This window comes from Oncorhynchus tshawytscha, linkage group LG10 (genome assembly GCF_018296145.1).
Source record: "Oncorhynchus tshawytscha isolate Ot180627B linkage group LG10, Otsh_v2.0, whole genome shotgun sequence".
Classification (NCBI taxonomy): Eukaryota; Metazoa; Chordata; class Actinopteri; order Salmoniformes; family Salmonidae; genus Oncorhynchus; species Oncorhynchus tshawytscha.
This window is the reverse complement of record NC_056438.1, coordinates 11,656,812-11,670,737: the sequence shown is the minus strand read 5'-3', so window position 1 is coordinate 11,670,737 and position 13,926 is coordinate 11,656,812. Positions and strand designations below refer to the sequence as shown.

General features: G+C 40.3%; 1 protein-coding gene across 1 annotated transcript; it reads right to left on the bottom strand.

The window, feature by feature from the left end:
• Positions 1-3,128: 3,128 nt before the first annotated feature.
• On the bottom strand, positions 3,129-10,490 carry LOC121847415. Its single transcript, XM_042328123.1, has 2 exons — positions 10,360-10,490; positions 3,129-4,486 (listed from the first exon to the last, which is right to left on the bottom strand). The coding sequence occupies exon 2, from the start codon at positions 4,166-4,168 to the stop codon at positions 3,155-3,157; it is 1,014 nt and encodes a 337-aa protein (XP_042184057.1). The 5' UTR covers positions 4,169-4,486; positions 10,360-10,490; the 3' UTR covers positions 3,129-3,154.
• Between the last annotated feature and the right edge of the window lie 3,436 nt (positions 10,491-13,926).

Here is a 13,926-nt window from a genome sequence, read left to right as displayed (position 1 = left end):
TTTTTATTTTACTGTTATGTAACTAGGCAAGTCAGTTAAGAACATATTCTAATTTTCAATGACAGCCTAGGAACAGTGGGTTAACTACCTTGTTCAGGGGCAAAACGACCATCTATTACCAACTCCTTAATGGTACTGTGATGTAACGTCTTCATAATGAGAGCATAAACTGTTCTGGGATCAGGCTAGTGTAGAGTTATCCTGGGTGTCAGTCTGTTTCTGATCTCTTACCAGCTCATTAAAGGAACTGTGATGTAACGTCTTCATAATGAGAGCAAACTGTTCTGGGATCAGGCTAATGTTTTCAGCAATGTCGTACTCTGTCAAACATCCATCCTCACACATATTGTAAACCACCTAGTTAAACACTGTTACTTTGTGTCTGTTATCTTGTAGAATAACCTTTGAGCAGAATCAAATGAGGTATGTATCCATCATTTGATGTGGCAATTCTAATAATCATGTATACAATTCAGAACTACCAATTATCCTTTGTGTTGGGTTAATTCAGTTTATAAAGCAAAAATAAAACTTGTATACAAAATAAAAACAAATGCAAAAGGTAACAAACAACTTACATTTCTTATAATAGAAAGAAAAAAACACATTAGAATAATAATAAATTGCACTTTGAGTTCTTCATTCATATAACAAAACCAAATATCCAATAGCCCCTTCTAGAACGTAAAATAAAATGTAGAATTAAGCCCTAAAAAAAAAGTTACGAAAAAATACACAATAATAAAAACACATCAACAACAACAAAAAAAATCACATCTACAGGAAGGCAATGAATAGGTAGCAAAACAGACACATTATAAATGAAGTCATATGAAGCAGTAGATACAAGTGGGGAGAAGGCTAACTGGTGAAACCACGAGGAACTGGCAAATGTGACAATGTTTTGTCGTTTCAATCTAAGGCTCACTCACTCACTCACTCACTCACTCACTCACTCACTCACTCACTCACTCACTCACTCACTCACTCACTCACTCACTCACTCACTCACTCACAACAATACAGTGATGAAATAAAGCATGAATTACAGTATTGCAAAGTCTCTTGGGAAGTTTTCAACAGAGTTGCTCTACCTGGTGTTAGAACTCTGAAAAAATATGTTAGCATTGTCAGAAACTCTACAAAAAGATGCCCCATTGTTGGTTCTTAATTGACAGAAATTACCACGTGAGAGCAATAAATTATAAATGTAATGAAAACTGATGCCCCTATAAACATATTCAGTCAGAAAAATTGGGAAGTCTATTGGTCACTTTATGGACGCTGTAGTCTTCTCTTATCCGACGCCTAGATATTGAGTTAGGTCGGGGCTAGAAATGTTATACTTTTTTTTCTAACGACCCAAAAATCCAGTATGTGGTTCTCGGTAACGGCCGGACGGCTCATGACGAGATTGGGATTTTCAACGACATTGGTATCATATTGGATTAGCTACGGTATGATGGAGATTTCAATTTAACATTGAGCTTTAATCATAGCCTACAGTGCTTTCAGAAAGTATTCACACCCCTTTTAAAATATTTTTTACAAGTAAATTAAAAGTGAAAAGCTGAACTGTCTTGAATCAATAAGAATTGAATCCCCTTTGTTATGGCAAGCCTAAATAAATTGAGGCGGAAACATTTAAGTTGCATGGACTCACACTGTGTGCTATAATAGTGTTTAACATGATTTTTGAATGAATACCTCATCTCTGTACCCCACACACAATTATCTGTAAGGTCCCTCAGCCGAGCAGTGATTTTCAAACACAGATTCAACCACAAAGACCAGGGACAAAGACTTAGAGACTTACCCAGAAAGACTCACAGCTGTAATCACTGCCAAAGGGGATTCTAACATGCATTGACTTGGGGATTGAATACTTATATAATCAAGATCTATTAGTGTTTTCTTTTTCATTTTTGCAAATGTTAGATTTTTGAATTTACAGAGTGTTTTGTGTAGATTGTTGACAAAAAAAAATGACAAATCCATTTTAATCCCACCTTGTAACACAACAAAATGTGATAAAGGTCAAGTGGTGTGAATCATTCCTGAAGGTACTGTCCTGTTCCAGGACCTCTGCCTTGCTCTGGCCTGGACTCCCCTCTCCTTTACATCAATAGGATCCTCACCCTCTCTTACTACATCCGCTTGAGTTCTGATCTCTCCTGGTCTGTACTAGAGGTCGACCGATTAGGATTTTTCAACGCCTATACCAATTATTGGAGGACCAAAAAAGCTGATACCGATTAATCAGCCAATTTTTGGGGGGGGGTATTTATTTATTTGTAATAATGACAATTACAACAATACTGAATGAACACTTATTTTAACTTAATATAATATATCAATAAAATCAATTTAGCATCAAATAAATAATTAAACATATTCAATTTGGTTTAAATAATGCAAAAACCAAGTGTTGGAGAAGAAAGTAAAAGTACAATATGTGCCATGTAAGAAAGCTAACGTTTCAGTTCCTTGCTCAGAACATGAGAACATATGAAAGCTGGTGGTTCCTTTTAACATGAGACTTCAATATTCCCAGGTAAGCAGTTTTAGGTTGTAGTTATTATAGGAATTATAGGACTATTTCCCTCTATACCATTTGTATTTCATTAAACTTTGACTATTGGATGTTCTTATAGGCACTTTAGTATTGCCAGTGTAACAGTATAGCTTCCGTCCCTCTAGTTAGCGCGCACTAACTAGCTAACCATTTCACTTCAGTTTCACCAGCCTCATCTCAGGAGTTGATAGGCTTGAAGTCATAAACAGCGCAATGCTTGACGCACAACGAAGAGCTGCTGGCAAAACGCACGAAAGTGCTGTTTGAATGAATGTTTACGCGCCTGCTTCTGCCTACCATCGCTCAGTCAGATACTTGTATGCTCAGTCAGATTATATGCAACGCTCGATAATATCTAGTAATATCATCAACCATGTGTAGTTAACTAGTGATTATGATTGATTGTTTTTTACTGCATCCGCGTAACAGGCAGTCTCCTTGTGGAGTGCAACGAGAGAGAGGCAGGTCATTATTGCGTTGGACTAGTTAACTGTACAAGGCAGTTAACCCACCATTCCTAGGCCGTCATTGAAAATAAGAATGTGTTCTTAACTGACTTGCCTAGTTAAATAAAAGGTATTAAAAAATACCGATTTCCGATTGTTCTGAAAACCTGAAATCGGCCATTCCGATTAATCGGTCGACCTCTGGTCTGTCCTGACTATACATGTATGTAGGATCAGTATGTGAATGTGATTTCCATCTACGGAGAAGATGGATGACAGGTGATAAACATCTTGGGGAATTCACTCCAGACCAGAGGCCTACACAGAAAACCAGACCTATTACAATGAGCACCACCATGACTGCCAGCACCACCTCTATCCACGGGGACCATGTGCCTGTGTCCTCAGAGGGCTTGTCTTGAACAGTGATGGTGAGAGTGACAGCTTCAGGGTTTCCTCTTGTCTGTTTGTCAGGGCCGACGAAGTACTGGTAGGTCCCCCGATCAGATAGGGTTATGTTAGTGAGGGTGAGGGAAAGATCCCCTTTACTGTAGCCATCTTTGGATACAGATGCTCTGTCCTCAAACCCAGGGTCAAAGGTAGTATGTCCTGCTTCGACCTTCAGCACAGACATTTGAACATCTTTTTGCCAATGGAAGTTTATTTCACTGGCAGTTATGCCATGGCAGTGAAGAGTGACATTTTCTCCAACATGGGCAGATATTTTAGTGGGGACCAAAACTTCTAGTTTTACATCGTGTAAAACGTTGGTGTTGTTGTTGCAGACACACTCGTACCACCCCATGTCATTGTACTCCGCTGAGGAGATGGTGAGAGAGAGGTTTCCATTCTGGAGTTCAACCCTGTTCTCATAGCCCTCTCCTGAGGTTAAAACCCCTCGATCAAGTTCAGCAACCGTCTTCTTGATGATGCCCCCCGATGGACCATCCTGATAACGCCTCCACTCGATGACACCATCACGGCATAGTCCAGAGAAGGGGAGTGTGATAGGCTCATTTAAAATCACTGTCATAAAAGTAGGAAGAGACAAGGTGGATTCTGCAACAAGTGCAAGTAAAAAGACAATAAGAACTCCAGTTGCCTTCCAAGCCATGGTTGATATCTGTCTGGCAGTGCACAATGCCATGGTTGATATCTGTCTGGCAGTGCACAATGCCTAACAGACGGATATTTAGCACCTGTTACTATATTTTCTTCAACAAATTGATCTGGGGGGTGGTTTCACTTTTTGAAGATACTTCTTCACGGCGGCAATAGACATTTTTCACTGTGGTAGCTAAAGGGTAAATTTGCTCGAGGGTGCTAGGGTAATCTTAACGGGGGCTTCTGCAGGGTCTCCCTGGAATCTCCTGTGTTCACAAAGCTCAAAGTCGTCCAAAGTAAGAAGCATTCATCTGCAGTCTCCAGTATGTCCAGGATGTGTTGGCTGTCTCAAGTCCTGGATCTGAAATATACACAATAGGTGAAACATAAAGCTTTCTTGCAGTCATTTGAAACAAGATCTAAATCAGATGCATGTTTTGTATTTAACTGTGGCGATCACTCCACTGAAATGACATTGGTGGATGGACACTTGCACATATCAGTCTCACTAGTTACTAATTATAGCCCATGTTGCAGTGAAGGTGCCTGTAGGAGTGTTAAGTATCCACCACCAGAAGATGGCGCCGGTTCAGAAAGCGGGAAAACACCCTCTTCCAGAAGGAGGGGGGGTTTCCAACCCGGGTTAAGGACGCATCAATGGAACGTAATTCCCTTTTAAAGCACTTTTCTCTCTATGCATATTCTGACCCTGAATTTAAGTATGAGAATCGCATGCTATTCACCAGCTAGCTATTCCCCGGCAAGCTATTCCCCGGCAAGCTATTCCCCGGCAAGCTATTCCCCGGCTAGCTATTCCCCGGCTAGCTATTCCCCGGCAAGCTATTCCCGGCTAGCTATTCCCCGGCTAGCTAATCCCCGGCAAGCTATTCCCCGGCAAGCTATTCCCGGCTAGCTATTCCCCGGCTAGCTATTCCCGGCTAGCTAATCCCGGCTAGCTATTCCCCGGCAAGCTATTCCCCGGCAAGCTATTCCCGGCTAGCTATTCCCCGGCAAGCTATTCCCCGGCAAGCTATTCCCCGGCAAGCTATTCCCCGGCAAGCTATTCCCCGGCTAGCTATTCCCCGGCTAGCTATTCCCGGCAAGCTATTCCCCGGCAAGCTATTCCCCGGCAAGCTATTCCCGGCAAGCTATTCCCCAAGCTATTCCCGGCAAGCTATTCCCCGGCTAGCTATTCCCCGGCTAGCTATTCCCCGGCTAGCTATTCCCCGGCAAGCTATTCCCCGGCAAGCTATTCCCCAGCAAGCTATTCACCAGCTAGCTATTCCCCAGCTAGCTATTCCCCAGCTAGCTATTCCCCAGCTAGCTATTCCCCAGCTAGCTATTCGTTTGGGGTGGCGATCACAGAAATCAAGGTGTCTACAGTTATGATGTTTTCTGACCTTGTCTTCATTCCCGTGATGTAACCATGAATAAAGTTGAGCAACATGTAGGTTCCAAGTGGAACAACAATCTACTTAATTCTTTCACCATTCTCCTTGCACTGGACTTTACAAAGTGATAAGAGCTACTGTTTGAATACAGGGATTGTAAAGAATAAATTACAATTATTTTAGATCTATAGTACCTTATATAGAGGCACATTTTAAACCAGTCAAACTGAAGTAAATCAACATATCAACTATTCCACAGTGAAGTTTATTAAATGCTGGCATTCTAACTTGCAGGGATTACATTTGGAGATCTAAGCTGTAGGCTTCAGTAACCATGTGCAAATGATAGTATAGCACCAAACCTATCTAGTCGATTTATGAGTTGTAGAATGTCTTAATTATATGCCTGGATTTTTTATTTAATTTTACACTAACCCGGACGATGCTTTGCCAATTGTGCGTCGCCCCACGGACCTCCCGGTCGCGGCCGGTTACGACAGAGCCTGGCCGCGAACCCAGGGACTCTGATGGGACTCCACTGCGCCACCCGGGAGGCCCTTTATGCCTGGACTTTTGACTGTATTTTTTATCATTTGTAAATATTAGCCACTCACCGTAGCCACCATCAGTTATACCCACATACATTTATAACTGTCACTTTAGTGTTAGTTTCCATACATTTATAACTGTCACTTTAGTGTTAGTTTCCATACATTTATAACTGTCACTTTAGTGTTAGTTTCCATACATTTATAACTGTCACTTTAGTGTTAGTTTCCATACATTTATAACTGTCACTTTAGTGTTAGTTTCCATACATTTATAACTGTCACTTTAGTGTTAGTTTCCATACATTTTGCATCATTCCATTACATCGTCAGTTGACCTTTCTATCCTCTGTCACATTCCTGTGGTTGTTCTTGAGGATCGCTAGAAATAGTGGATCATATTAGGCTAACATATTACAAGTTGGGGACATGAAGCTTATTTCAATCATTATGGAACGCAGACCATAAGTAGCGGTTTAAACCTGGAGTACGGTTCACCACGACTGGACTGTTGTCATTTGGTATTTTATTAGGATCCCCATTAGCTGTTGTAAAAGCAGCAGCTACTCTTCCTGGGGTTCAACACAAAACATGAAACACAATACAGAATGACATAATACAGAACATCATTAGACAAGAACAGCTCAAGAACAGAACTACATTCATATATTGTTTTAAAGGCACACATAACCTACATATCAATACATTCACACAAACTATCTAGGTCAAATAGGGGAGAGGCATTGTGCCACGAGGTGTTGCTTTATCCGTTTTTTGAGACCAGGTTTGCTGTTTATTTCACCAATATGAGATAGAATGGAGATCCATGCAATACGGGCTCTATATAATACTGTACACTTCCTAGGATTTGTTCTGGATTTGGGGACTGTGAAAAGACCCCTGGTGGGTTGTCTGGTGGGGTAAGTGTGTGTGTGTAAATTGACTATGCAAACAATTTGGGATTTTCAACACATTAATGTTCCTTATAAAAATAAGTGATGCAGTCAGTCTCTCCTCAACTCTTAGCCAAGAGAGACTGGAATGCATAGTATTTATATCAGCCCTCTGATTACAATGAAGAGCAAAATGTGCCGCTCTGTTCTGGGCCAGCTGCAGCTTAACGCAGCACTGGACCACACGACTGCACAATAATCAAGATAAGACTAAACTAGAGCCTGCAGGACTTGCTTTGTGGAGTGTGCTGTTAAAAAAGCAGGGCATCATCATCATCATTTATAGGACTACTGTTCAACCTGTATATTACACGTTACTTACCTTCCAATATTTCATGAATTGAACAATTGAATATGGCAACTTTCATGAGGAATCAAACCACTATTTTTGATTCACTAAAATATATATATTTTTTGCATAAAGGATCGCCAAACCAGTTTTTTTCTTATTCATAAATAAAGTATTTTTAAATCTACAAACTGGTGCTGAAAAGGAGACAAATATGTTAACGTGGATTTCTCTCATTGATCCGTAATATTCTGAACCGTTCTCTCCAAATATTCTAGTGAGTCTGTCAAGAAGATTCAAATTAAAAAGGTACACCAAATTTAAAGGGATGGTTTAAGATAAATCTACTGAAAACCCTATTGAATTACAACTCCACGAGGAAATCTGTTGGCCAGCAAGTGAGAGGGTTTTCAGCGGTTGAATTACATTTATTCAGCGCTCGCATGGGAACTGTTACGCGTCGCTTTTGCATAAGGTAATTCTGAATACCAACTACTGTAAAGCGTGTGGGAAAGGCATACATTTCCTAAGTCTGAATTGGTCACAAAGCGTGCATCATCTCAGGTGACCAGGGTTGTGCTTAATTCAGAATTTTTTAATTGAGTCCCATTCAACCCATGAGTTCTAATTGAATTGACTACACCCCACATTGTGTAGAATTTGAACTTGTGCGACAGGAATCAGAATTGAGGTAAGTGCAACTCAAAGAATTTCCACTCAGTCATATAATATGAGAGCTTCATTGAATCTCACACTTCCAGATACCAAAGATTTTAAAACTTTTCTCTGGAAACACGGTTTATATACTCTTTTAACACTAGAATAGTCAATTATATTAGCTATTTGATTACTTTGGCTTGTTTTAGAAGGCTTTACGGGCAACTTGAGCATTAAGTGCATTCTGGGAAATGTAGTATTTTCCACATATTGACCAAAATGTAAGTGATTAATGGAAAATAATAACATAGAATATTTGCATACAGATTTTCTTTTCTTTGATCATTCATTTTAAGAGTTTATCCTGAAAATCCATTGTTTCAACAATATTTTATAAGCATGTACACAACATGCTTTATGTACAAGATATATATATATATTATATTTGTATATATTTATATATATGTATATTTGTACAAACTACACAGAATAGAAGAGACATTTGATTTAATTGAATTTCACCTAATTCAATTATATTTCCTTCAATTCAACTTGAAATTGCAATTATGTATCCTGTTTACTACTGCAATTCAAATACAATTCACATTCAAGAATTTAATTTGCATTTGAGGCATTCTCAATTCAATTCTTCTTCTTTTTTTTCATTCTCAATTCAATTCTGAATTGAGCACAACCCTACTGGTGACACTTCTCAATGAACCATCACAAAGATGATCTATAGACTGACTATCGTTGAATCTAATGTGTCCCCTACCACTAGAGATGATACTTCTATCTAAATGTATATTTAGGTATTTGTCCTTGGTATATGGACGACAAGAACAACAAAAACATTGTAAATGAAGGTCCCTGCATATAGGCTATTATTCCATGCCCAAATCACCTCAAAATGTCCCAACAAGCGATTCAAATTGAAAAGCATTTAAAACACAGACTGGAGTTGAATCACTATGAGAAGGCCTAACCTATTCCTTCGTTAAATTCAATTATCTAACAAGGACACCGATTAAGTCAAACAATTAATATCTGATGAAGTTGGACAATGTCGATTATGTCGTTACATACATACATACAAATAAGTTTGTTCAACACGTCAATCATGTCGTTTATAGGAGCAGACAACGACGTTTGTTCAACATGTCAATCGTGTCGTTTATAGGAGCAGACAACGACGTTTGTTCAACATGCCTTTCACCGTAAAGTAGAACATGTTTTTGTTGTTCAGCTGTCAGGAAGAGACCTCTGGAGCAGGCACTCTGTTATAAATATATCTGGTGACGCTTAATCTCAAACGAGTTTAATGCTACATATGTCCACCAGGTCACACGCCAGACAACTTAACCTTTCATTGTAATGAATAATTCCTTTTCATATCTAAGAGTTGGTGGGGGAAAAGTTGATTTCATAGTGAAGTTGGACAAGGTACCGGAGTGCCAAGTCTAGGACAAAAAGGCTTCTCAACAGTTTTCAGCCCCAAGCCATAAGACTCCTGAACAGGAGTGGCTACCCGGTCTATTTGCATGGTGTGCCCCCCAACCCCTCTTTTACGCTGCTGCTACTCTCTGTTTATCGTATATGCATAGTCACTTTAACTATATATTCATGTACCTACTACCTCAATTGGCCTGACCAACCAGTGCTCCCGCACATTGGCTAACCGGTCACATTGGCTAACCGGCATTGTGTCCCACCACCCGCCAACCCCTCTTTTACGCTACTTCTACTCTCTGTTTATCGTATATGCATAGTCAATTTAACCATATCTACATGTACATACTACCTCAATCAGCCTGATTAACCGGGTCTGTATGTAGCCTCGCTACTTTCAAAGCCTCGCTACTGTATTTGGCCTGTCTTTTTACTGTTGTTTTATTTCTTTACCTACCAATTGTTCACCTAATACCTTTTTTGCACTAGTGGTTAGAGCCTGTAAGTAAGCATTTCACTATAAGGTCTACTACACCTGTTGTATTCGATGCAGTTGACAAATAAACTTTGATTTGATTTGAAAGACAGCAATCCTCACTTTGATTTTGCCATTGACATCCAATGATTGAAATAGACATATCATTGCTGCCATCACATGCTAAAACTAGAGTTGTCCTGCCCAAAGAAAACAACAACGTAGCTAAATCATCTCAAAATATCCCCGATTCAGATGCATTTAAAACACAGCATAGAGTTAAACCACTATGAGTAAGTAGAATTTCCCTTCACCAAATTAAAACTTATATTTGGTACAGGTTAAGCAAACAGGTTGGTACAGACAGGTTGGCACAGGTTAAGCAAACAGGTTAAGTCAAATAATGAATATCTGATTAAGTTGAATATGTATTAAGGCTACACACAGGCTACATTATTAAATATATTCTTACCTCTGTATTTAGAAGAGATTGTCCTCAAAGTGTAGATTTGTTTTCTCTTTTTCCTTTTCTTTTTTCCTTTTAAGTTCGTAGGTTGCTGTTTGCGCTTCCTGCTGTGAGACCAATGATATGGTGCGCTGAGTGCGACACTCCTGCGTCTGTGTCAAACGAATCTATTTTTGGTATACCAGCACACCAGCCCAGCCACAAGGTGAAGCACTCCACCTAGTTTTGGAGTATTGGTTTCTCTTCCAGGTTCCTTTGCCAGAATATTAACAATGTTCTTACCTATTCATTTTTTTTTAAACATTGGACTCGACAATCAAGCTCATGGTATTTGAAAAGCTCACGTGCAAAAGCCCAAGGAATGTGGGCTTTTGAATATTTACCCATATTTAAATATTACTACTTGGCTGGAAATGCCAGGGCATTAGTGTACTGGCAATTAAGTTTCACTGATAAGTCGGACCCCGTTGCCCCCCTGTGCCTAAATATGGAAGTCAAGACTCCAGGTGTTGTTTATATCCTGTCTCTCTTGCTACAGAAAATCTGGTAATAGACCCTCTTTAAAAGAAAAAAGAAACGCACACCTATTTAGGCGAGGTGCTGGCTAGCGGAGTAGAACACTGGAAAAGAGAGCCGCACACTCTAGGAGCTCAGATGCAAAAATGTAATTACCAACGTTTCGACAGCCAAGCTGTCTTCACCCTGATGAAGCGTTGGTAATAAAATTTTTGCATCTGAGCTCCTAGAGTGTGCGGCTCTCTTTTATTTTCAAATATACCCTCTTTAGGCTATACTTCTAACGTCAACCAAAGAAAATATGAACTGTAAAATAGTTTATAAAGAATCTAGATGGAAGGTTCCCTCTAAAAGTCCTGTAGGGATGGTGAGAGGGCTCCTAGGCTCCTCGGGGTCTGTCTTAGTTGGATGGAGGATGGAGGGGTTGAGGGACTGGGACTCTGGCTGGGTGGGGAGAGGGACAGATCAGGGGAGACACGACCTGACTCAGACACTGTCCTGGATGCCCCAGTAGAGCCACTGCTACTGTCCCTGGGGAAGACTGGGTGGATGTGGTAGGTGGCGGAGAACCCCCCTGCTGGCCGGGGCAGGAAGTGTGTGTAGGGGGGCATACTGTATAGACTGCCATCTGCATGGCCTGGATGAACTAGAGGTTCTACATCAGGTTGTACATGGGCATACAGGACCCGAGCTTGGATCTTGGACTGTTTTCTCCAGGTTCTTACTGTTTTTTTACACTTTAATAACTCAAGTGTGTTTCATCTACACATCAGATGAGCATTTCTCTAACACCAATCAGGATAGAGCTGGTGTGTGGATACAAACTGAAATACTACAGAAAGTGTGTAGAGTTATCCTGGGTGTCAGTCTGTTACTGATCTCTTACCAACTCATTAAAGGAACTGTCATGTCATGGCTTCATAATGAGAGCACAAACTGTTCTGGGATCAGGCTAGTGTAGAGTTATCCTGGGTGTCAGTCTGTTTCTGATCTCTTACCAACTCATTAAAGGAACTGTCATGTCATGGCTTCATAATGAGAGCACAAACTGTTCTGGGATCAGGCTAGTGTAGAGTTATCCTGGGTGTCAGTCTGTTTCTGATCTCTTACCAGCTCATTAAAGGAACTGTGATGTAACGTCTTCATAATGAGAGCATAAACTGTTCTGGGATCAGGCTAGTGTAGAGTTGCATGTGAATGTAAGGTAAAGGGATGTGTCATGTTTCCCTCTTCCACCACCAAGTCAAGTACAATAAGAACTACAGAGTAGCATCTTTATTGTTGCCTTTGAAAGAAAGATAAATAATTGTTTGCTGCATTTTCACTGGGGGTATACATATGAGGTGACACACAAGTCAAGTTCCCACAGTCATCCATCACTATGGGAAAGACCTGAGAAAACAGTAATGATGTGAGACAAAAGGTTGTTGAGCCGCACAAATCAGGAAATGGCTATAAGAAAATAGCTCAACGGTTGAAAATGCATATTTCCACTATCAGGGCGATAATGAAGAAGGTTAAAGCAACAGGAGATGTTAACAATGGGCCTGGGAGAGGAAGTGTGTCTATATTGACCCCATACATAGTGAGGAAGATGGTTCGAGTGGCCCAAAAAATCTCCAAGGATCACAGCTGGAGAATTGCATACATTAGTTGGGGTCTTGGGCTCAGAAAGTCTCCAAAACTACGATCAGACGCCGCCGACAATAACCACAAGTTGTTTGGGAGGGTTGCCATAAAAAACAACTTTGCTGTCATCAAACAACAAACTCAAGTGCCTACAGTTCGCCAAATGTTACTGGAACTTCCAATGGGACCAGGTTCTATGGTCAGAGCGTTTTGGATACTAACACCAGAGGTGGGTTTGGCGTAGACAGAAAGATAGCCATGCAGAAAAGTACCTCATCCCCACTGTGAAGTCTAGTGGTGGATCTTTGATGTTGTGGGCCTGTTTTTCTTCCAAAGGCCCTGGACAACTTGTTAGGATACATATTATCATGGACTCCATCAAGTACCAGCAGATATTAAATCAAAACCTGACTGCCTCTGCTAGGAAGCTTAAACTGGGCCGTGGTTGGATCTTCCAGCAGGACAATGATCCAAAGCACACCTCAAAATCAACACAAAAATGTTTCACTGACCACAGAATCAAGGTTTTTCCATGGCCATCCCAGTCCCCTGACCTAAACCCCATAGAAAACCTGTAGGATGAGCTGAAGAGGACAGTCCACAAGCATGGACCTCAGAATCTGAAGGATCTGGAGACATTCTGTATGGAGGAATGGTCTCAGATCTCAATTGATTAAATAAAACATTTTCCTCATCAATCTACACACAATACCCCATAATGACAAAGCAATACCCCATAATGACAAAGCAAAAACAGGTTTTTATAGATACATTTAATACATTTTAAAATAAGGCTGTAACATAACAAAATGTGTAAAAAGTCAAGGGGTCTGAATAATTTCCGAAGGCACTGTGTGATATGAAAGGAGCAACAAAGAATAAAAGCAGAACTGTCAAAAAGATCCATGATATTTACTGTGCAAAATCACCATGATCTGAAGTCAAACATTTGGCCTAACAATCTCTAATCACAGAATAGCTGTGATATATTGGCCATATAGCACAATGTCCCGAGGTGCCTTATTGCTATTATAAACTGGTCACCAACGTAATTAGAGTGTTGCGTTGAGCCTAAGAACAGCCCTTAGCCGTGGTATATTGGTCTCCTGAGAGTTCGTCGTCCCTGAGAATTAAACTAAGTTCCAGATATCACAGTATAGCATATACCACACCTCCTTGGACCTTATTGCTTAAATAATAAACGGGTCTATTTGGTCCTTTAATGCACCTGATGAAATAAGACTGAAGTATTGTCAAACATCTTGTGATATTAAAAGGTACATTGGTGAATCACAGTGTACGCTGCTCTAGCAACCACAAGGACGCCTGGTGCCATACATTCAAGGTGGCATTCCTTAGGTAGACAAAGTAGATTGACTGGCAAGTGTACCCATGTGGAAAATGCACAATATTAGTATAGAATGTTAA